Source organism: Nelusetta ayraudi, unplaced genomic scaffold (genome assembly GCF_046127955.1).
Source record: "Nelusetta ayraudi isolate G7.1 ecotype Tasmania unplaced genomic scaffold, CSIRO-AGI_Nayr_v1 ptg000090l, whole genome shotgun sequence".
Lineage (NCBI taxonomy): Eukaryota > Metazoa > Chordata > Actinopteri > Tetraodontiformes > Monacanthidae > Nelusetta > Nelusetta ayraudi.
In genome coordinates this window covers 364,982-390,800 of record NW_027466140.1, presented here as the reverse complement: position 1 = coordinate 390,800, position 25,819 = coordinate 364,982, and the positions used below count along the sequence as shown (strand labels likewise).

General features: G+C 44.2%; 1 protein-coding gene across 1 annotated transcript; it reads right to left on the bottom strand.

The window, feature by feature from the left end:
- On the bottom strand, window positions 1-25,371 carry shtn3 (shootin 3). The gene is made up of 17 exons (XM_076046666.1): window positions 24,859-25,371; window positions 19,567-19,627; window positions 10,440-10,534; window positions 9,869-10,046; window positions 9,582-9,679; window positions 9,408-9,489; window positions 8,481-8,575; window positions 7,579-7,725; window positions 6,835-6,988; window positions 6,141-6,342; window positions 5,266-5,336; window positions 4,233-4,330; window positions 3,901-3,915; window positions 1,921-1,983; window positions 1,613-1,742; window positions 299-587; window positions 1-184 (listed from the first exon to the last, which is right to left on the bottom strand). Exons 1-17 carry the CDS (start codon window positions 24,934-24,936, stop codon window positions 55-57), a joined length of 1,986 nt encoding a protein of 661 aa, XP_075902781.1. The 5' UTR covers window positions 24,937-25,371; the 3' UTR covers window positions 1-54.
- Between the last annotated feature and the right edge of the window lie 448 nt (window positions 25,372-25,819).

The window sequence follows — 25,819 nt, the reverse complement described above, 5'->3', positions numbered from 1 at the left end:
GTCTCTTTTAGCCAATCACGGCCCAGAAGACAGAAACAAGACTTCACACGCCTCCTAGCACTCTGCGCTGCCATTGGCCGGGCCGGCGCAGGCAGGGGGCAGGGCTTCCTCATCCTGGGCAGGCTCTGGTTGGACTCCGTTTAGTTGGATCCCGGGCGCCGTTGGAAGCTCCTCCTCCCCGAGGCTGTGGGTGGAGGAAGGGTGGAGCCACGGGAGAGGAGAGCAGAATAGTGAGGTCATCAGAAACACTCGGGGGAGGGCGGGGTTGCAATTTTCCCTCAGCTTTTCTTTGCTTTACCTGTTACTGCAGCCGTTGGCCAGCGGTGGCTCCGCCTCCTTCCCGGACAGCGAGCTGCAGGACCGCCTCTCCTGCCAGGACCCCGCCCTGGGCGTCCGGCCGGGGTCCGAGCCCTTCCTGCGGGGCACCACGGGTCCAGGCCCCGAGCCTCGCCGCTCTGGGGAGGGCCTGGGGCCCGCGAGGTCAGAAGCCACACCGAGGGCCGAGTCGGGATCTTTTCCCGAGTCGCTGCTGGTGCGGCAGCCGTTGAGGCTGTCGGAGGAGGAAACATGGCTCATCTGGCCCTCGTCTGGGGGAGGAGAAAGATCGGGAAAGTGAAGAAAGTACTTGCACTCCATACTTCAGTAAAATGAAGGACACTTTTATGAAAAAACTATAAAAAATTTAAAAAAAACTCTACGGTAAAAGTGCTCATTCAGCTACTTAACTCAAGTCAAAGTAAGAAAGAACAGGTTTTTGAAAAACTTGAACAAAATGACATAGGCCATTATCTTAATAGGATGACGATATGAATCATTTTGAACGGCTTTGCTATTTTTCTCTGTGCTGAAAACAAATGGACATTTGACCCCAAAGCTGAGGTCCTTCAAATCTACATTCACTTTTATATTCAACCAAACAGTAAAGTTCAAATAGTTTCACTTCAAGCAACAACAACTTGAATCAAAAATAAGTGAATGACTTTGAACACAATTTATATCTTTTAAAGAGTTTTAAACGCAAAAGTGACCTCTGTGATTTTTCAATGTAAGGAGTAGAAAGTACAGACATTTGTGAACAAATGTAGGGAGTCTATGTAAGAAAAAAAAAAAAAAAATAGTCGTCAGAAAAAAGAAATACTCAAGTAAAGTACAGATACCTAAAAAAAAATCGACTTAAGTACCGTAACAAAGTATTTGTGCTTCATTAGTTTCCACCTCTGGAAACTTCTCCAGAGTGAGGAGCCTCCATGCAGTTCTAGAAAGTTCCACTTTCACCTTTAGCATTTGCTTTAGCCTTTAGCAGTAGAAAGTGATACTTAATAAACACTGTCACACTGGCAGACTGTGGTTCATCATCAGCTTCCCATAAATTCAGCTCCAGTAGGTCGATCGACCCTGGAAACACAGATAATTCCATCTGGGTTGAACTGACCTCCATGGAGGCGCAGATGGGGTGAACACCACCCTCTGGTGGATAAAAACTGTCACAGCAGCTCATTTGCTCCTATGACATTCTGATCATATGAGTTGGATCTCTACTTTGTAATAATAATAATAATAATAATGATAATAGTAATAATAGTAATAATAATTGTATTATTATTATTACTACCTCCGGAGCCCGCCTCGCCCGCCTTGTTGCGCCGCCGCCTCAGGATCAACTCCAACTCGCTGTCCTTCTTGCTGGGAGGTGATGGCCCAGAGTCCTGGGATCCCCTACTGGGGCTGCGCTTCACCGTCTCCTAGAGGACAGACAGCGTCACTGCAGGAGATTGTTCCAGAGCTGCAAGTTGTTGCTCACTTGAGGATTTCATTGTTTCTTGAAACTGGTTTTTATCTTGACAAACACACGCAGAATTTAACCAACAGGACTTTTTTTTTCTTCTTTTCTTTTCGTTTCTTTCTTTTTTTTTGGTTTACCAGAATGCCTTTCAGCTCCTCCATGGCGCTCTCTTGCGGTTTCTCCTCAATGTTTACAGGTGGCTGCGAAGACAAAACACAAATAAATTCAACCTGTTTTTTTTTCAGCAGAGAGATAAACAGCGCCATCTCACTGGACACACTGGTCATTCCATGCTTTTTTTCCGCCTTTGTCCTGTTTTGCTCTATCTGCACCCCACTGCTCAGCACTGGCTCTCGTGATCTTAAATTTGTATATTTTTTCCCCTTTGAAATTGTGAATTTTGGGTGGGAAGGAAGCAGTACCTCTTGAAATCTTCACGGGGCAGTGTCGATGAGTGCAGCCAGACCACAAAACACAACAAAAACAACACACAGACTTTATGCAGGGCTACAGGACAGTCTGTGTGGCAGAGTGGCGCCCTGGTCACTGAATGGAATAACATCTATTTTGTACGTCAGGGAAGGTTAAAATGTATGGAATCACAGGAATGCCAAAAGTATAAATAAATAAATAAATAAATAAATAAATAAATATAAATATAAAGGTACATTTTGTCTTTGTCTTTTCCATTTTGTCATTGTAAAAGACACAAAGGATAAACAATAACAAAAGTTTTTTGCCTTTGCCTTTGCTTTTACCGTTTGGTAAAAGCAAAGGCAATCAGATGGCTGTGGGTGGGGCTTTCTGACCAGGATTAGTAATCGAAAGCATTAATATGTTTTACTCTTTTGTACGGCCATGTTTTTTTTTCCTCCCAAAATATTTTAGTCGGGCTTAAACTTCTTTAATACTGTTGACTTTTTTCACATCACTGTCCTCGCTGAGAAAATAAAGATGAATGAAATGATCACTTGAGTCAAAAAATCATTTATTTATAGACAAGATTATCCGCACAACTCAAGTCCACACAAAGCACTAAACAGTAAAAGCTTCATTCAACAGATGTTGACACGCATGCGTTAAAATCACGATAAGGCGCGAAACTTAGGCAGCCAGCGAACACAAAACGCAAACAGAACGTGGAGTTAGCGGCGGCGGTGGCGACAATTTATTGACACGACACAGCGGTTGTAATTTGCAAATGTTCTTATATCGAAAGTTCCATAAGGTCACAAGATGAGCAGATGACCACAGCACAACAAAACAGTGTCGTTGGGGGTAATTTAATTTAATAATAAAAAAAATAAAAAAATTCAGGCTATTTGCACATTACAAATGCTGTGTCATGTTGATATATTGTTAGCTAGCACCGCTAACTCCGTGTTATTTTTGTGTTTTGTGTTCGAGAGCGATTTTAACGCACGCGCGTCAACATCTGTTGAATGAAGCTGTTACTGTTTAGTGCTTTGTTGTGGACTAGAGTTGTGTGGATATTTTTGTCTAAAAATAAAAGATTTTATGACTCGATAGATTGTTTCATTGTCTTCATTTTCACAGCTAGGACAGTGATTTGAAACAAGCCAACAGTATTAAACAAATAATTTTAAGCCCGACTAAAATGTTTTTGAAACGCAAGAAAAGTTCAACATATTAATACGGGGACACCAGGAAGTGAAGAAGCGCCGCTGGAAATGCACCTAAGGAGCTAGCCGTGGAGCTAGCCAAGGAGCTAGCCATGGAGCTAGCTGTGGAGCGATCAGGTGTCGATTACTACATCCTTGTCGGACAGCCCCACCCACAGCCATCTGATTGCCTTTGCTTTTACCAGACGGTAAAAGCAACCGCAAAAGGAAATGGCAAAGGCGAAAGAAAAAGACAAAAAGGGACAAAAGAAAGGGCAAACGCAAAAAAACGTTTTTTACAATGACAAAACGGAAAAGACAAAATGTACTTTTATATTTGTATTTATTCATTTATTTTTAATTTTGGCATTCCTGTGATTCTATAAAAAGGAGGCTGCAGGAGTGAGACACCACACAAATATGACGCACATGTGTGTGTGTGTGTGTGTGTGTGTGTGTGAGAGAGAGAGAAAGACAGCGAGACATGACACTCACTTTAACTGCAACTCTCTGCAGCAGGGAGCAAAGGATGAGAGTGGAGGAGAGACCCACCGGAGGAGGAGGAGGAGGAGAAGATGGACGGTGAGAAGGAGAGAAAAAGTGACGGATAGAAAGAGGAGAGAAGGAATGGAGGGAGGAGGGATGGAGGGGGAAAAACATCAGAGAGAGAGAAGAGATAAATGTGTTCCACACCTCCAGCATGCAGCTGAGCCTCAATCTGTCTGCGTCTGAGCAAGTCAGTGAGTCAGTGAATGAAAGAACGAATCACTGAATCATATTTAGGATTCCACGCAGACTTTTCTTCTTCTTCTTCTCTTTCAGCTCACCTTGCTCTCCTGACTCTTGACAGGCCGCAGCACCACGCCATGTTTGATCCGCTCCATCATCTCATTCACCGCTTTCACCTTCACATCATCCTCACCTGCTGGTGGGGGGGGGGGGGATTGAAATAGAGAGACAGAGAGGGGGAGAGAGAGAGTGAGAGAAGAGAGAGAGAGAAGAGAGAGGGAGAGAGAGAAGAGAGAAGGAGAGTCATCAGCCAGAACCATGACCCAGTCAGGACGTTTACATGACACCGAATTATTGCCTCAGTCCGATTATGATGGGACAACTGAAGTGCATGCAAACACGTTAGGCCGACTAAGATCAGAGTTTGAGAACTCTGACTGAGACACCCAGCCAATGCGATTGGAATTCAAATTTCTCCGCCATGTAATACGCCTTAGTCGAAGTATAACTGGACAATGCGTGTGCACATGTGCCACACCCCCGGGCTAGCGTCTGCCCCCGGAACAAAAACATTGTTTGAGTGTCTTGTTCGTCTTTTTAAATGATGAGGCTTTATTTTGTCTTTCATGAGCACGTGAAAGACAAAACTTTATCACTTAATTCTATCCTAATATTTTCAGTGCCCCTCACCGTGCTACACAACCACTGGCCCCCTCCAGTGGTCACCACCACTAATGACACATATCAACACAACAAGCTCCTTCAACACCTGGCGCTGTAACTGAGGACACAACCGAGAACCTTTTCAGTTAGTGTTCTCCAAAAAGAGTTTGCAACACCACGGCGCTCTGTACAACTCGCCAGTTCGTTAAATTGAAGACCAGTGTTGTATCGCTCTCCAGTTGTTTTGTTATTGTGCGACGACGAAAAACCTAAAAATACTCATATCGCCCCCTAGTGTGGGAGAGGAGGACGCGTTCCCGTCAATAATTCGATTTTCTCAGCTGCTTGTAAACTGGGACAAGGAGAGAAGTCCGATTGGACGAGACAACCGAATGATGACCTGAGTCTGATTAACTCTGCATGTAAACGTTGTGTGAGCAGACCATACTCAGGTGTGCTGGGACTCACCTGGAGGCTGCTCCACCTTCACCGAGGCCTTGGAGCCTTTGGATGACTTCCTCATGATGGCGATCAGAGAGCTGAGGGGACACAGAGACCAGCAGCACACGCACTTTTACAAGTATTCACAGTATTTTACAGCTTTTGCACATTAAATTATTCTGAATGATGATTTAATAATTTTTTTAAACAAAACAAAGTTAGCAATGTTAATAAAGATAGCCACCTCCTCCCACAAACCTAGGAAGTGACCATGTGTCACTTTCATCATGCCTCTGACCCGATATATCAGGAGGACTCAGCCAATCAGAACGAGCCAGGACACAGCAGCATGTGAGGTTTTCTGGCCTTAATTATTTTTTTTATTTTAGAAAGCTTCAATACAATAGAAAGATTTATTAAGAGCTGCGTTTCAGGTCAAAGGTCATCCTGTTTTACTGTTTTCCAGTTTTTTATTGCAGTGTAATGGGTAAAAAAAAAAGAAAAAAAAGTTTGTTTGGCTGCAGTACCTCAAGTGGCCACTGGGGTTAGGGTTAAAAACATTTGCCATCACCATTTTGGCTGTCTGGTATCCAGTTCTTAAAATGATACCTCCATGGCAGGTTGACATGTTTGTGACGGGACAGGATGCTGTGCCGTGATCAGTGACTGATCAGGGGGCAGGGCCAAGGCTTTCGGGACCTGCCCACACATCAGCGTGAAGCTTCAAAGCCCCGCCCCAAGACTGACAGACACTCGGTTCCAACTTATCAGACGGCTGGAGACGCTGGCAAAAAGGTTGAAGACTGATTTGATTGGCTCGTTGTGGGAGTTGGTCCCCCCCCCCCCCCCCGGTCACTCGGCAGTCACCTCCGACTCTATCTGGGTCACAGGACCCTCCTCACCTGAGGGGGTTGCATCTCGACGGGGGAGGGGGGGGAGGGGGCGGGGGAGGAGGCGGCGGTGGGGGAGGAGGTTGCGGGGGAGGGGCGGGGGGCGGGGCCAGCCCAGGTGTAGGGGGGGGAGCCTCTGCCATGCTGCTGCTGCTGCTGCTCATTGTGGCTGCCACTGCTGCCTTGGTCTGGTTCTCCTCCTGGAGCTGCAGGACTGCGGAGCGGAAGAGAGGGAGGGAAGGGAGGTGGGGGTGAGACGGCTCAGCCAATCAGAGGCCAGAATTCCCTGTTGCTATGCTGCAACCCTGTTTTCTGCTCCCGAGGGAGCAATCGGAGGCTGTACCTACTGTTCCCTGGCCCACAGCGCGTGTGTGTGTATGTGTGTGCGTTTAACAATCAAGTGCATCAGTGATCGGTGCTGGGCAGCTGCAGCTGCTACAGTGGAGACATCAGCTCCTCCTTGGTCACCAACATTAGCAGTTACATTTATATTTTGACATCTCATGTTCAGAAGTCAAAAGAAAAAGAAAAAAAAATTGTTTGCCCTTTGTGATGTCACACAGGGCCTCCTTACGTTTTCTCCTCCTTTACGCGAGACTTTCAGAAACTGGTTGGATGGTAGTGGGAAGAGTATGAAGAAGAAAAAGTGTGTGTGTGTGTGTGTGTGTGTGTGTGTGTGTGTGTGTGTGTGCAATGCCCCTCCTACCTCGCTCCTCCAGCTCCCTGTTTTTCTTCTCTGCCACCTCAAACCGCACTGCCTCCTCCTTCCTCTCCACCTCCAGCAGCTCCAGCTGCCTCTGTAGCGCCTGCAGCTGCTGCTTCACACTGCTCTGCTCCAGCTGCACCTCCAGGCTCCGGACCTGTACACGCGCGCGCGCACACACACACACAATGCAAAGACAAAAAAATGTTGAAGTGACATCCTGTTGTGTTGGATGAAAAACTGGATGGATGCAATACAACTTGTCTCTGGAAAACGTTTGAATTTTCAATCGCCCTTAACAAATTGTCACCCTAGTAAAATAATCGCCTAAGTCATTTTTTTTCAAGTTTTTGGGAAAAGACAAAAAGAGATGGCCAGCATTATTGGAACCAGGGCCAGGCCAGACGAGTCAAAGTTCAAATAATAAATGTTTCTCAGAAACAGTTTCAAAAGTTTAGCTTTGTAAAATTAAAGTATCTTTTCAATAGTTGGTGGATTGACAAAAGGGGCGGGGCCTCCAATCACATGACCTCAGCATCATTTGGTATCACTTGATGCTTTATGAGTGTGAGTTTGTGAAAACTTCTTGCATGTTTGGTGAGTGGAAGGGCTCATGATTTTAACCCCTTCCAGCCACTAGGGGGCTACCTCCCACGCTGCCTGCTAGCCACTCCCTCCTGCACCACCCGACCCCGCTGATTGGTCACTTCCTGTGGCTGCACCGGCGCCCCCGCCTGGTTGTCTGACCTTCTGCTGGTGCTGCAGCCGCTCCTCCTCCAGGGTTTTGGTGACGGCAGCCACGTCCTCCAGGGCCTTGAGAAGCTGGAGGCTGGGCTCAGCATTCTGCAGCAGGATCATACTCTGTCTGTTAGCCTCCTTCTGCTTTATCAGCATCTGAGGAGGAGGAGGTGAAGGAGGCAGAAGAGGAGGAGGAGGATGTGGTGGATGAGGAGGAAGAGGAGGAGAAGGGGGAAGAGTAGGAGGGTGAGTAAGAAGGGGAGGAGGAGAACGTGGAGGAGGATAAGGAGGAGGGGGAGTAGTAAATAGAGGAGGAGGAGTAAGTGGAGGAGGAGGAGGAGGAGGAGGAAGCGGTGAAAGTGGTCGTGGAGGAGGATGAAGAGGAGAAGGAAGTGGAGAAGGAGGAGAAGGAAATGAAGGAGGAATTGGAAGAGAAGGAGGAGGAGGAGGAGGAGAAGGAAGAGGTGAAGGAGACAGGAGAAGAAGTGGAGGAGAAGGAGGAAGAGGAAGTGGAGAGGGAGGAGGAAGAGGAGGATAAGGAAGTGGAGGAGGAGGAGGAGAAGGAAGAGGAGGAGGGGAAGAAAGTAGAGGAAGAGGAGGAGGAGGAGGTGAAGGAGAAGACAGCAGAGGAGGAAGTGGAGGAGATGTGGAGAGGAAGGGGCGGGGCCAGCATTAGGGTCTGTGGATCCTGCAGGCTCTTCATGTTTCAGGTCAGCAGATCCAGGACATCCCATTAATCAGCCGGCCGACTTATTAACACACATCGATGGCTGTGCGCTGCAACCACAGCAAGGGGCCGGAGCCGAACCCAGCACCTCACTCACCACTCATTGCCCAAAATCCCTGGAATCTCAGGTCACATGTCCACCTGACGTGGGGACAGGAGTCAATAGGAAGCCAGGGTTCCTCACCTCGTGGGCGAAGGTCTCGGCCTGGACCCTCAGACTCTGCTCGAGGTCCAGCTGCTCCTTCATCCCATCAAACTCCTGGGCCGCCATGGTGGACACTGGAGAGGGTGGGGAATCAGCAGGGAATGACAAAAACCTTGACAAAATCTATAGGCTGAAGGCTGAAGGCAGTTTCAATACTTTGAGACTGAAAAAAAAAAACATATCCATATCGATATATCTATCTATCTATATATCAATTATATTTTTTATATATACATATATATATATATATATATACAGTATATATATACACACACACACAATATATTTATATATATATATATATATATACACATATATATATATATATATATACACATACATATATATATATGAATATATAAATACATACATAAATATATACATATATACATAAATGTATATATTAGGGATGGATTGATACCTCTTTTTGATTTCCGATACCGATATTTTACCTTGAATATCTGCCGTTACTGAAAATTGCACTCTGCTGTTGCTTTTTGCTAAGTGAGGCTTGAAGTAAGTCCACACCGCCGACATTACCGCCGCTCTGCTGCTCTGTCTCAGGCTGCTGCTCACGTGACACGTGCAGATGTGTTGTGAACGGTTGAGAGATCGGATCGGAAAATGACTTCTGTACATTCCAATATTTGATACTGTAATTTCGTCCAGTATCGGACCGATACCAATACCCAGTATCGGATTGGCGAATCCCAAGTATGTATATATATATATACATATGTACATATAAATACATACATACATTATGAACATATACACACCTATATACATGTATATAATTATATGTATATTTATATACAGTATGCTATTAGTTTGTTGTTTTGCTCGTTGTTTGGCATTCTGTAGCTGTGTGTGTGCGCGCGCGCATGTGAGTGTGTGACCTCTGACCTCTGTTGAACCGCTTGATGGTCTTGGTCTGCTGCTGGACGGTCTCCTGCAGCTCTGTCACATTGGCCCGGTCCTTCTCCAACTGTGCCACAGGTGGACAGGGGGTTACTGCAGGGACGTACTCAGTGAGGGTTCTGCTAACCTCTGCCCCCTGGTGGCCGGGAGGCCTCTCACCTGCACCGTCAGCTCCTCGATCTGCCTCTGCTGCTCGTGGATCTGACACACAAAGTTTTTCTTCTCCTCCAGCAATGTGTCGATCGTCTCCCTCAACTCTGACAGAGAGTTCACAGGGGTCACAAAGGTCAAGGAGGTCACAGATTTTCTTTTTAGTGGAAGGTGCAGTTCAGCCCTATAATCTACTGCTTGTATCTCCCTTCCAGTGTGATGGAACCTCACTGATGGAGCTCAGACACACACACACACACACACACAGACACACACAGACACACACACACACACACCTTTAACCTGCTGCTGGTACTGTGCGAAGGTGTTGACGCCGACGGCGCCATCTGCAATGTCTGTGTCGGAGTCGGCCGACTCCAGTGCGATGCAGTCGGTGATGCTGGGCAGCAGCTCGTCCAGACAGGGCCGGGACGACATGCTCAGGTACTTCAACTTCCTGTTCTCGCAGTTCAGCTGGGGGGGTCAAAGGTCACAGAAGATTAGAAAATGAATTAAATAAACATAAACAGGTGAAGTGGATCGGAAATAACGGTGCGTTTGAAGGATTCTGGGGGAGAAGTTTTACAAGAAACACATTCTGATGAATGTGTGTGTGTGTGTGTGTGTGTGCGTGTGCGTGTGCGTGTGCGTGTGTGTGTGAGAGAGGGCTTTCACATTGAGCTTGATGGAGGTAAATCGAGGGTGTGCAGAGTCATCCTGACTCAGCCGGCTGCACCCTGATCGCACTAATCCCACTCATTGATTGCATTTTGTGCGAGTGCGTGTGTGCGTGCATGTGTGTGTGTGTGTGTGTGTGTGAGGGAGGCAGAGAGAGAGAGAGAGAGAGAGAGAGAGAGAGAGCGAGACCTTTGTGGCGAGGGCCTCTGCATTCTCCCGACACGACTTCTCAATCTCCAGCTGAGTCTGCAGGACGCTCACCTCCTCAATCACCATCTGGGACACTGAAACACACACACACACACACACACACACAGACACACACACACACACACACATACACACACACACACACACACACGCGCACACACTTCTCATTTCATGTCTATCAAACCGTGACAATTTTTTTAAAATTACACCTCGAAGCCCTTGACTAACGAATTGAGGCCATTTTTTTCAGTGTTTTGCAAACAAAATCTTTGAAAATCAGTTATGTATTTTTGCAGCTGTTTAGCTTCTATTATATGTTTTCAATAATTGTTGCGTATTATTTCTTTTTTTCCCAACCACTTCCAAACATCTTCTTCGATTCTTCCTCAAATAGTCCATCTCCAATTTGAGAGTTGCTACGCAAATCATAAAGTGTGAATTTATTCCCCTAATTTTTTACATTCGTGTGTTGAAATGACAATCATTAGGGATTTTATCTGAAAAATGAGGTCATGTTAAATAAATAAATAAAAAGCTGCAGAAAGGTTACCTGCAGTCGAAGCCAAACCTGCAGCAACGTCAGATACTTCCAGGCAGATTCACCAAAAATAGTCAATGATGCAGAAAAAAAGAAAATAAATCAGATTCACACCCTGCTTGTCCCTCTGTTCTAATATTTGGTGGCAAAAAACAAAACACAAAGAGCCTGCGGTGAGTGTGTCACTGCTGATTTTTTGTTTTTTTTCACAGTGACCCACTTACTCCACTTCCTGTTTTGTCCTGTCTCACACAACTCGAACTATTAAATCAAACAATTATTTTTTTTTTTTTAAAGAAAGATTAAAAGTCCAGGACGTAAAAATATATAATAGAAAGACTTATTATTAATTTCAGGTCAAAGGTCATCCTGTCAGCTGTTTTACAGCCCTTTAATTTTTGTATTGAGGTTTAATGGGGGGAGGAGAGGGGGGGGGGGGGGGACAAAGGCTTTTTGGTTGTCAGATGGGATCAGTGGATCAATGGAAGCACTTACAGCACACCATGCAGCCTACTGGTTGAATCTGCTGACACCAGCTGGATGTTTTATATCTCAGTCATCAGTGACGGGGGTCACAGAGGTCAGATCACAAGTCACAGGTCAACCTCACTGTCACATTGACCCAGTGACCTCTGACCCTCTTTTCTTTTCCCCCTGATGGAGGCAGCTGAAGCCGGACAGCCAAGGCAAGGCACGCTCTATTTTTAAAGCCTGCGTTCAGTGTAGAGGCGGCAGTGATGCATCATGGACCTCCGCTCGGCTGCACTTGCGGGGCCAGACAGCCCCGAACGCCACAGCTGGTGTCGTCGCCGGGGAAACCAGTGGCGTAGCGTCTGGCAGCTAATGAGCTGGCGTGGGAACAGCTGTGGCAAACGGAAGCGGCAGCAGCAGCAGCAGCTCATCTGATTTTACTGCGAGTTGTCGTGAAAATTGGTCATTAAACGCAACATCTGCAGAAAAAAAGGGATGATGAGTGTTTTAATGAGCTGTGGTTGCAGCTGCAGCTTAGCTTAGCGTTGCTAGCGAAGCTCCTGGTGCTACTCCTGCTGCTATTTCCACATGCTAATGTGACATCTTTGTGACATCTTTGAATGTAAGCACTGATTATTGATATAGCGGTGGAGCAATTTCTTTCCCCAGTGCCCACTCGAGGTACTGCAGCCAACCCCCCCCCCCCCCCCCCCCATTAGACTGCAACACACAAAATGAAGGATGCAGCTGTGTCTTGGTTCATTCTTGTTGATGAGTCCTGATGCATCACTTGAGTTACAAAGGCATGATGGGAAGTGACACCACTGCTCCATACAGTAGTGTCAGTAGCGGGAGGGGGGAGTAACCCGGAAGCCTTTTCAGCCTCTGCGCTCGGTGAATGAATGGGCCGTCCCATTGGCCACAAAACGCAAATTGCCGCTGCAGCAACAGCAGCGGCAATTTTCAGTCAGCCTACCCGTCCCCGCCAAATTGGCTAAAGCCAAGCGAAAGGTGGACAGGTGGGAGGCAGAGTACATGTTCACGGATGTATAAGGCAAAGCTGTTTGTCTTGTGTGTGGAAGCGAGGGGGCTGCATTGGAAGAATATAACATAAGAAGACACTACGAAGCAAGACACCAAGAGCCTGACCCCAAACATTGACGAACTTGTGCACAAGATGAGACACCAAGTATCTGGCTCAGACAAGTGGGCATCATACAGCAGCAGACTGACCCACTTTCAGTTTTTAATTCAATTTCAGTTTTGTATTTCTTGCTACTATAGATCGTTTTTTCCTTGTAAGGAAATTGTTTTTTGGTTGTTCTTTGCCTGTAGATATATTCCGTTGAGTGGACACTGGAAAGGTTGCATAAGAAATGAATGCAACTGGTTTTTATTTATGTTCAACATTTATAAAAGCAGTGACAAATGAGGATTGCAGGAGGAATGCAGTTTCATTTTTGCACTTTTTTTCCTCTTTATTGAAAGGACAGATTTTATTTTTTTGTGCTCTCTGATTTGTTGTTTGCCTGTTGAAAAACCCATTCACTTGATATTTTGATAGAGCCATAAGAAAATATTGCAACTGATTTTATTTGTTTATTAATTTAGTTTGCTATCCATATTTAGGCAAAGCCATATAGATACGCTATATAGGCTGTGATAGGTCCAGATTTAATATGTGCAATAGTCTTTAATAAACGTTGAACCAGTCCAGCCCTCCACTTGTACCAATTATTTTAATTTGGCCCGCTGTGTATTTGAGTTTGACACCCCTGGTGTAGAGAATGTGCACAGCCTCCAGGTGTCGCACCCTGTCCGGAGGGATCACTGTTAGCACGTTAGCATTGTGAGGGAAATTTTAACTCAGCCGCTAGGGGTCTCACCAAACCCTGGTAGTGCATCATCCCTCATCCACCCCCACTGCACTGGCTCCCGATCATGTTCCACATCTGCTACAAATTCCTCACCTAGAAGTCCCTTCACGCACTTGCATTTATTTACTTTATTTTGTTGCAGTTTATTTTTTATTTGTCTTTAAAGCGACCTTGGGTTCCTTGAGAGGTGCTATATAAATGGAAGTTATTATTATTATTATTATTAGGATTATTATTATTATTATTGTTATTATTAATGATGGGTCTGATCCAAAGGTCCCGTCCAGCTGATTTCAGTTAGGCTCTTGGCAAGACTCAGAGCGAGGAGCAGTCTGTTCGTGTTTTCCCCTCACAGCCAAGGATTTCTGGGCTTAGATGTGTCAAACGGAGATTTCTTTGCTCTCTGAAGTTTCGGGATCGTGTTTGTGTGAGAGCTACAAGGCCCGAACGTGACAGCGACATCTTGTCCGCTCTTCTTGCAGCTTCCTGTCAGGAGCCGCTATGGGTCAGCGACTTGCTTGAGCCCAAAGAGCATCATGAAAAAAAAAAGAAAAGAAAGAAGTGGCCTCAATTGACCTGGAACCATCCGGCAGGATGGCAATAGATGCTGCTTGTCATTTTTTAAGTCATTTTTTTTTTTTTGCAGGAAAACCTCTTTAGCAGCCACGGCTAGCATGATGCAGCGGCGGTGGTGAGCCGCGTTTATAAACCTGCAGTCGTGTGCAGAAAACTGAACCGTGTCGTGACATGGAGAACAGAATTCGAAATGCTAAGCATGATTTCCGGCATGAAGACGATTTCGACCACCAGGACCAGGAGTATCAACGTCAGGAGACTCTGAGCCGTGGACAACGGACGGAATAAAATCCGTCCTCTCTTCATCCGCTGCTTCTCAGAATAACGGCTCTCAACACAGACTGGTTCTGCCTTTGATGTTACATTTTTTTTTATTATTTTGACTGTCACACAAGAAGTGGCAAAGCAGTGAGACTTCCCACTGAAATAATCTGCTTTTAAAATATTTCAATAATTAAATTATTTAAAAAATCATTTTAATGAGTGTTTTGACAATTTCATCCAAAATTAAGAATATGTATTTATGATAAACTCATTTTATTTACAATAATCAGATATGTTTATTAATGACTTTAAACCAGATATATTTAATAAACTGGTTTTGCAAAGACAATATTATAAAATTTAGACTTTATTTAAACATTATTTAACTAAAAAGAGGAACAGATGTAGCTCCAATTTTTTTTAAAAACTCTTTTAAAAAAAGACATTTTTTTGCATGATTTCAGATTTCAGATAGACAAATGATGATGATCCTGTGGTTTCGTTCAGAGCAACAAGCCGACAGACAATGTTTCTGTTGGATGTTCCTGCTCATCTTCTTCTCCTCTCAGCCTCCAGGTCACTGGAAGGTTGAGCCGGAGCTTTTATCTCACTTCATTGGCCTGAGCAACTGGGTTGCTAATGCTAACGGCGTTACAGGCTGAGTGAGTGGCGGCATAGCTAGCTCAGGGCTACGTGCTAAGATAATGGCAGAAAGCTTTTTTTGGGGTGGCTGGGGGCATTCCCTCCCCCCCCCTTCAATTTGTCTGAGCCCATTTTCTCCCACAGTTTCTTATTCTGCAATAAGCCGTTCCTCCAACTGCTCCCAGACTTGAGACACTTCAAAAGTCAGAGATCAGCGACACTAATTTCAGTGTAAATTGGCACTTTTAATGATCATTTTTGTTTGTCACTGTTTCATAGCCAACATGCTGACACATGTCAAGCTAAGTAGCTTAATTCATCCATCCAGAAGGCGATGCTGATGATCTAACGCTGTGTTTAGGGGAGGTCAAGTCATGTTTGAACTCAACTCACTTGGTCTGACCTCTGACATTGAAGGGAGCCCTAAAAATGAACTTGTGGCCTCTTTGTGAAATGTGTCCATCAGACAAGGAGCAGCAGCTGGGAGCAGCTCACCGCAGGACGCCCCGCCCACTTATCCTACACTGGTGAAAAATTAATGAGGGGCGGGTTCAATAATTCATCGCAATAACATGACAGCAGGGACTCCTGTCTCCTTTGGGGAGTGGCGGCAGCAGCAGATGAATAAAAGAGTGAAGCAATGAGAGAGTGGAAGTATGAGGTGGCGGCAGCGGCAGCAAACTGCTGATGCTGAGGATTATGGGTAGTATTCTGCTGTGTCAAGTGACTTCCTGACATCTCTGACAAAATGTCAACTTACTCACTTGTCTGTCTGCCTGCTCTTCCAGACAAAATTGGCGTTAACATCTAATGATTCATTTCGAACGGCTGTGCACTCATCAAACCATAATGCTAAAGCTAGCATAACACTAGGTCTCCGCCGGAATAATCCCTCAAGAATTGCCGCACAAAATTCCAAGCCAGAGGATTTGTATGAAGAGACAAACACACTTTAGCAGTCAGCTAATTGTAGCACACCACAATAGTGAAAAAAACAAAACATGAACATCCATCAATGTGCATTCTGAGCCATTCTAGACTTCATACGTCAGTGACTTTATATCAGCTACAACGAGCAATTGAATTCATCAACCAGTGGCCATTCAAATAAAACACATGTCCTTTAAACCAGCATATCTAGATAGATAGATAGATAGATAGATAGATAGATAGATAGATAACTCCAGCGTGTATAAATGGGGCCCTGAGTTTGTTGGGTTGGGTAATCAGGAAAGCAACCCCAGCCTGGTCAGATTAAAAATATTGGCTATTATAATTTAGAAACCTTTTTAGAACAAGTAAATAACATGAGCCATGACCCTTTAAACTTTAAAGGGTCAAGGCCTTGGTGCGGCATTTGGCAGACCTCGGTCCAGATCCAGACCGAGTGATGGTTCTGACCGGACCCTTGACCAATCTGTGATAAATTCACAAGAATAGAAATTTTCCATGGAGGGTTTTTCCGACGGTTGCGGTCGCTGCTACTCCAGTTAATACGGCAATAGCGTCACTCAGTTGAGCCAATCAAACCTTTTGTTTACCGGCCAGCGCACCCGAGCAGAGACAGGAAGAGACAGTGTTGAGTGCACAGCTCACGCAAAAGTGATGAAGATTGATGCGGAAAACCGTTGTTTTAAAGATAAATGGACGGAGAAATTTATGTTGATTCTTCCAGCAGACAGTTCAAAACCAAGGTGCCTCACATGTTCTGAAAACGTTGCATTGATCAAAATCGGTAATGTGAAGCGCCACTACGAAACGAGGCACAGCTCTTTTGAGCAAAGTTATCCCCTGAAGTCCAAACTGAGAGCCAAAACAACCAAACTCCAAAAATAACCAAACTCCGAGCCCAATATGACAGGTTTGCTCGACTCATCACACACACATTTACAGCACAGCAACGCGCAGACGAATGTTCACTAAATGTATGGTGGATTTTGGGGCAACATAAAAAACAAAAACATTTAGTGATGGGAAAGTTGTGAAGGAGCGCTGAAACGCTGTTGCAGAGATCCGAAGTTGTGTCCGTCACTACAGACGGTGGCCCTGCCACGGTGGGAAAAGAGCTGGGAGCTGTGGGCCCGGATGAAAGAGGACAAATCAGATCTTATTGCTTACCACTGTCTCATCCATCAGACTGTTTTGTGTGTCACTTTTTCAGGACATTTCGCAGAAGTAACGAACACGGCGATGAAAATGATCAACTTCCTTAGGGCATCCTCTTCCCTTCAGCATCGTCTCCAGAGAGAATTCCTTTTTTTATTTACTTGAATTGTAGGCCTTCAGTTCTTTAGGCTGGGACGTCTGTTTGCACTTCATTTATTTTTCTCTGAGGTTTCTGTTTTCTTCCATCTGAAATTCACGAACAATCGATTGATGAACGCGTTTAGACACGGCACTGGTCTCCAGAGTCCCTTCACCACTAAAATCAGGGGTTTGACACTGTGTTTACTGTGTCGACATTTAGTCTCTTTCCCACGCACCAAAACCAGCGGGGTGTCACCCCCGCCAGCAAGCTGCACCCTTTCGGCTTTCCCCGCTGCGTGTCCGCTGACGTCATCATGCTGAGATCGCGAGTAGATGAAGTGCGACAGAACTCAACAATGGAGAACAACATGGAAGCGAGTCCGGCTGTGGCCAGTGTTCTTTGTTGTTGAGTACTTTTGACTGTAGAATCGTTCCGTGGCTATTCGCAGAACCATGGCGTTGTTCATGCCAGACTTGAAGCGGCGCGCACCTCCACAGCCGGCTCGTGCCGTGCAGCGATCATTTCGGCGACTGGTCTGTTTTGTGCGAGAGTTGCGAGCGAAAAAGCCAGAGGACAGTGAACAAGTTTTGAGCGCTTATGGAACGTAATCGCAATCGGTACGTGATATACGCGCAACATCATGACGTAGCGCACGTAGCGCTCAACGTCATCCCGTGCGGCAGGTAAAAGATGTGACGTCGTTGCGGGCCCGCCTTTCCCACCGCAAGCCGTTCGGAGCCGAGCCGATCAGAGCCAATTTCAACCCGGGTCCTTCGCTGGGTTGTTTTGGCGCGTCTCGGCGCGGCTCGGTGAGCTTTCCCACTGCCACCAAATGCCGATTCGTAGCAGGACTACATTACGTTTTTTGGCCAGTGGGAAAGGGGCTCAGGTGAGCGGCAGGTGGACGCTGCTGCTGCTGCTGCTTCGCTCGTTACCTGGCAGCCGACAGCTGACAGATGGGGGGGGGGGTACCTGAAGCGGTCGCTGAGGTTGCTAAACCCCTAAAGGAACCTCATTAGAACGATGCACCCTCGGTCTCAGACAGGCTTGCTTTCACATCACACCAACGAGATCAAACCTAACTTCATTTCCCCCCACCTCAATACTTCAACAAATTGCTGATAATAACAATTTCTTTTCAGTTTTCGTGTCAATAATGCTGCTAACGCATTGGTTTTAATTGCTGGAATCAATGCTAACCGACTAGCACTGCAAATTCGCTCTGGATCGCTGTACAGACAGTCCAATGGCAGGTTGCGTTTAGCCGTTAAGCTCCTCCTCCTCCTCCACATCAAGGAGACAGGAGGGATTGTCAACCAAAAGTTTTAAAATCCCCTTCAAATAAATGAAGTTCCCTGGTGATGATTGCAACTCTCTGACTCTCAGAAGATCCAGCGTCTCCACAGAGACACAAATGTCCCAAATTTTCAATTACTAGGCTTTACACGATCACGATTTTTGTGCCGATCACCGATCACCGATCAGTGAGTTTAAATAAACCGATAACCGATCACCGGTCCGATCATGTGAGGAGCAATATTTAAATTACTTGTTTATATACTTATGTGCTGTTTCCTGAGTATCAATCTTGCCATGCCCCAATCTGACTGAGATGTTTGCTTTAGCATCCGTTTGCTCTGTATGTATATACATACATACATGTATATATATATATATATATATATATATATATATGTATATATATATATATATATATACACACATACATATAGGGCTGGGCGATATGACCAAAATTAAATTTTCCGATATAGCTCATTTTATATCCCAATACGATATACATCACGATATAGCACATTTTTGGTAAATTCAATTAATTAACACTCCAAATAGGATGTTTTTTTATGTTATATATATATAAAATGTATATATACTACAATCTACCCAATATTATTTTTTTTATGAACACAGCCTTGTTGTATTTGATTGACATTTTCTGGAATTGTGTCTAAAAGAGGTTCAGTTGTGTTGCAATGCGCAGTATGGTTGGCTCGTTAATTAGTGAAGAGGTTTGGCTGGTCGGAGCCTCACAGCCGCTTTTCTGAGTGTCGCATATAGTTTGCTTTTAGTTTTAACCACCTTATTTAAGAGGATTGTTGTTGGACCATAAGTTCCTGAAATTAAGGGTGACTGAGGCTTTGTGAGTCAAATGCAGTGACTCATTTTGGTGTGACAAGAATAAACCTTTACATTTACATGCCGCTCTGTAAAGAGAACGGGATCAGCGTGCGCAACTCAATTGCTGCCTTGACTCGGAGTGGTGAGGCAGGACAGCCCTGCTCTCTGATTGGACGAACACAGGGAGATGAGAAAAATCCAACGTGGCGGGAAAAGCGCCAACCTTCATGCACAAAAAAAACCTTAAAAGTATACTCTAAAAGGATGGAACATTTTGGGCACTGGTGTTGTTTTTTTCACATATTCCACCAGGGAAGCCAGAGAACAGCGGAGGAGGAAGGAAGTGGCGCTCACCTCTCTTGATGTGCTTGAGCTGTCTCTCGGCCTCGTCTCGCTCCTCTGTCAGTCGGCTGCACTGCAAGGAGGAACCAACAAAAAGACGTGAAACAACATCCGCAACAACAGGGCCGTTAGCTGATGAGTAGCAGTCAGAGAACAGTGGCCGATTGGTCAACTGGTCTGGGAATTGAAGGAACCTCCTCTGATATTGTCTATATTGAGTGAGTCAGTGAGTGAATGTTTCATATCATATAAATCCAATGTTAGATTATTGAACTATTTAACTGTATGGTACGGTTTTTATAATATATATATACATGTGTATATGTATATATATGTATATATATATATATATATATATATATATATATATATACATATATATATGTATATATATATACATATATTTACATGCTGCAATGTTGCGGAAAGGCCCAACCAGGGACTGGAGTTGAGAATTAGCCATAGCATTAGCATGGCAGATGGGCTCCGAGGGGGCCGAGTCCACTACCGGAACCATCTGCACAGGCTTCAATTCAAATGCTAATCAGACATTGCAAAACCATGTGGGTGGTTTGAAACCAATTCATTTTGGTTAGTCTGACCAGTGCAGGTAAATGTAGAGTTTATCTGGACGCAGGCAAAAACATCCAGACGGAGGAACGTAATGTTTTATATATTATATGATATTTTATAGTTGTACAACCACCAAAACAAACAAATTATTTTGCAAGGACGCGAGACGGTCCAAATGTGGAAGTTTTCATCCGATTTAAATTGATTCTGTTGCACTCTTGGGATTCCTAATAGACACTTTAACATGTACAGTAAATAACCCCTCCAAAACCACACCCCCGCCCCATAGCCAGCCCACTCCGTTGTCCTCTTTCATGTGTGTGTGTGTGTGTGTGTGTGTGTGTGTGTGTGTGTGTGTTTTTGTATGTTTGTTTGTTTCATCTCTCTCGAACTCTGATACTAGATACTGACAAATATAACGTACGCGAATATGCTTGCATTTGTCAATTGTGGTATTTTATTTTGAAAATTTACTGGATTTTCTAGTGTTTCTATGAACGACTTTCTGTCCAATTGATGCAGATTGCGAGCCGCTTGCGCACAAAATATACCAGAAGCGGAAATGATAAATGCATGGCGTGAGCCGCAAGCGCAGGTGCACGCCCCTTCACGTCTGGTGTGAACCCGGCCTTACACAGATACATAAATAATTTGGATATATATTTCATTTATTTCTTTCATTTGATTTTTAATTTATTATTTGCACTGAACATGCTGCAACAATGACATAAATTTCCCCAATGTCAGATAAATAATGGCATTCTTATTCTTATAATTGTCACCCCCCAGTGGCTGGCTGCAGTACAGCCATGAACCGTTTGGCATTCCTTTTAGTTTATAGGACAAAAGTTCAACTAACAAAACCCAGCGACCACTGCAAACACTGAATCTCCAGTATTGGGTCACATGTTTATTATACATACATACATACATAGATACATACATACATGTACATATATGTGTATGTATATATATATATATGTGTCACAAATGGGACACGTGTGCTTGCAGATCTCAGTTTTCAAGCGAGACTGTCGTTATGACGACGTTATTTTCTCCGTAGTTGCACAGCAATGTGTATGCGTTATCACATGTTCATACACATTAACTTTTCTCTAAAGGGCCGTTTACACGGGGACGGACTATTTGAAACCGCACATTTTCAAAAAACGCTTTTGAAACGCAGAGTTCTACAGCAAACACTGGTGTGTCTGTCCATAGAACCACAATAAGCCGTACACTCCATAGAGCTGGGCTTTATGGAAGAGTGGCCAGTGAATACCTGTCAGTGTTAAAAATAAGAAGGCACGTTTTGAATTTGCCAAAAAGCATGTGGACAACCCCCTAAATGTACGGCAGAAGGTGATCTGGTCAGATGAGACTAGAATTTAACTTTTTGGCCACAAAGGGAAATGCTATGTCGGGCAGCAACCCAACACTTCCCATCACCCCAAGAACACTGTCCCCACAGTGAAACATGGTGGTGGCAGCATCATGCTATGGGGATGTTTTGCAGCAGCAGGGACGGGGAAATTGGTCCGCATAGAGGGGAAGATGGATGGTGCTAAATACAGGGACATTCTGGAGCAAAACCTGTTTCAGTCCACCTGTGATTTGCGACTGGGACGGAGGTTCACTTTCCAGCAGGACAATGACCCGAGGCATACTGCTAAAGCTACGCATGAATGGTTTAAGGAGAAGAAGTTAAATGTGCTAGAATGGCCTAGTCAAAGCCCAGACCCCAATCCGATTGAAAATCTCTGGTTTGACTTGAAGACTGCCGTTCACAAGCCGAAACCATCCAACTTGGAGGAGCTGGAGAAGTTTTGCCATGAGGAATGGGCAAAAATCCCAGTTGAAAGATGTGGCAAGCTCATAGAGACCTATCAGAAGAGACTTACAGCAGTAATTGCTGTAAAAGGTGGCTCTAAAAAGTACTGACTTCAGGGGGTGAATACATATGCACATGCCAATTTCCACTTTTTTATTTCTTTAAATTATTCTTTTATATATTTTTTTCTCATTTCACATCACCAACTTAGATTACTTTGTGCATATCCATCTCACGAAGTATTCAGATGAAAAACATTTAAATTACAGGCTGAAATCTAACAAAATAGATAAAAGCAAAGGGGGGGTGAATACTTTTGCAAGGCGCTGTAGTACCTATGCCCGGCCTGGTATGGCGATGCAAGTTTACTCCCTGAAGGCAGAGGAAGAAGAACCTGAAGCACGACGTGTTTAAAGATGCAGCAGTTCACTAACAACATGAGCACCACTGAGAATAGAAAGAAAGATCGCTCGTGAAAAGACGGCGCGGATAAACGACGGAGTTGAACTTCAGCTTCGAGTTACTTTAGAACACAAAGCCCTCAAAGATCCATGTTAAGGTTGACTGGGAGTCATCCCAGTAGAAGTTTGCAAACTTTTTTGTCATTTGGGTTTCCTTCCTCAATTTCCCAGTTCGCCGAGTCGACCCAAAAGAAAATCAATAAAAAGTAAAACAGGAGTTTTGCAAATCGCTTATGTTGTTTATTTTCACTTTGCACACAATCCACGATCGATCCACGAACACTGTATATTAGTGTTCACTATTGTTTGCAGTTTGTTGTAATGGAGGTTAATGGAAAGACTGCAGGCTGATCAGTAGTAGCAGTAACAGTTCGTTGTTGTGAGTGCGTCCCTCCTGTTCAGGCCGGGTTCACAACGGCGAAGCGCCGCGGAACAAAGCCCGCTTCCTTTCATCGCCCTTGTTAACCAATGGCGTCGTTCACGCCAAACTCGAGGCAGCGCGCACCTCTGCGGCCTCAAGCGATCCGTGTCAAGATGCACAGGACGTTTTTTGAGGGTATCTGGACGGTATAAGTAGGTAATGGTTTTGGTACTGAAGCGCATTGCATTCACTGGATAAAAAAGAAATTAGGCACCTTCTCTTGTAATTACGAGAAAAGATCTTGTAATTATGAGACCTTTTCTCGTAATTGCGAGATAAAATTAAAAGGAAACTTCTAAATCCGTAATCAGTGGGCGTCATCGCAGTTAAACAGATAAATCTTAATTTTTTTGAGGAACTTTATTTAGAATGAAGAATGGACTGACAACAAATGTTCCAAAAATATCAATCTGAACCCAAGTACAGAGAAAAGCGATTCTATCTTAAATTTCCCTCTTGTGCTCAGTGATTACCGTAATACCTAGTATACACAGAGCAAGCGGAAAGCGAGTGCCTGCTGGCTCGACCGCTTTTGCCGAACTGTTGGTTGGCTTGACAACAGTTCGAGAACGTCAGAACAATCCTAACTGTTTGAGATGCCTGCGCAGTGTAGACATACTAATATTAATGCCATCTTCAGTTTTCAGAAATGCAAGTATTTCCCAGTGTCTCAAACCGAGAAGGTAGCAATAGCAGATTAACTGCGATAGCGCCATCATTGCCCATTTTCGTTTTTAAAATTCTATCTTGTAATTCCAAGAAAAGATCTCATAATTATGAGATCCTGATCGCATAATTACGAGAAAAGATCTCATAATTACGAGATCTTTTCTCGTAATTACGAGATCCTGGTGCCTAATATTTTTTTATTCAGTGAATGCAATGCGCTTCCGTATTTTGGAATCTTCCAATGAAAATAAAAATAGAATATTTACACAAAGGAATTATTATTGTCCTCTCCAATTTTTCCTATAAGAAACACAATAAATATCTTGTTAAGTTACATATAGATCAGGCTAAAAAAAAAATTGGGATGAATTAATTAAAGATTAATCGCAAGGTAACTCAGGTCACTATGCGATTAATCGCAATTAAAAAAAAAATATCGACTGACAGCCCTAAAACACACACACACACACACACGCACACACACACACACACACACACACACACACACACACACACACACACACACACACACACACATTTACTAATTGTGCAGTACAAGAATTAATCAACAATGCTCTGGATTGGATGTTTGGGTTGATGACCTCATTTGGAGTCACACACTGTCCACTGGACAGTGTCCAGTGACATATGTGCTAATCAAAAAAAATAACAAAAAACGTGTTCGTCACTTTGATGGGGGAGTGTACCTCAAGCAGCCACTAGGGGGACTTACTCTGATGTCCCTTCCTGGACTGCTGTGCTAAACAAATATCATATCTGCCAAGAACCACAATGATGAACAAAACTGAGGGGATCTGTAGAATGTGGGAGCTTTAAACAAGACCAGATGCTACATGAAGGTGTCAGGGGTTTCTGGTCCAATAAGAAGCCAAAGTGAAGCTGAAGGTTTCCGATCAAATCAAACACAGTTAATTATCAATCATTACTGGTGTTGTGAAGCCAGTCATAACCTCTGGGCCTGGCTGCAGGTTGAACTCACGCTGGGTCGATGGACCCTGGTGGTGGAGCCGGAACATCTCGAACCACACAACCACTCGGTTCGTCTCGAGGACCCGCTTTGAAAACCGGCACAAACCGCCGGAAATGATCCATCTCCGGCCTGTAAATGGCTACAGGAGCCGGTTTTTAGGGAGGGGTTCGCCGCTTCGATGGAGAAGCCGGCCGGCGAACGGATGCACGCCGGGAAATAAAGAAAAAGAAAAAAAAACCCTGGGCACTGTCCCATCGAGAGAATCTACAGCGACTCTATGTGGACCGTCACTACAAATTGAACGCGGAAAAAGCAAAAATATTTCAGCCTTTTTACAGAATCCCCTCACCCCCCTTACCTCTGTTTGCATGCGCGCGCCCCTCTCCTCCTCCTCCTCGCATCCCTCCATCTGCGCCGATGACGAGCAGGGAAGCATTTTGTAGAGTGGGACAAAAAGAAGCGTATGTAGTATGAAATAAAAAAAACGGTCCCGCCTGCTGCTTCTTTCTCTTCTGAGTCTGCGGCCGCGCTAGCAGCACATGGTCGGACCGGAGCCCATAATTCAGATTACTGCTAGAAATTCCGAGCACATGGGATGGAGAGGAGCTCCGTGCGCCTCTTCCGCTGCTGATGCTGTTGCTGCTGCTGCTGCCGGTCGACTCCTCCTCCTCCTCCTCCTATCCCCTCCTCCCTGACAGTATTATCTTGCTCCAACCGAACCCCTCCTCCCCCGGCAAGACAACGTTTAACACAGAAATGTACATTTCCCTGAGCGCCCCAAATCAGGATGGGCCGTTTTGGCGATAGCATTTGATACCAAAAACATATTAATATTTAATATAATGTATGATAAAAAAAAATAAAAAATAAAAAATAAAATGTATGTATATGTATATGTATATATATATATATATATATATATATATATATATATATATATATATATATATATATATATATATATGTATATATATATATATATATATATATATATATATATATATATATATATATATACATATATATATATATATATATATATATATATATATATATATATATATATATATGTATGTATATATATATATATATATATATATGTATATGTATGTATATATATATATATATATATATATATATATATATATATATATATATATATATATATATATATATATATATATATATATATATATATATATATATAAATGACTGTGACCGAAGCACCACGTTTCACGTGCGTTTCCATGATTCCTGTTCGGAACCAATGAATTACCTCCACGGATCTCGGCTCTCCCGGGAAAAGGAAACAGCTGCAC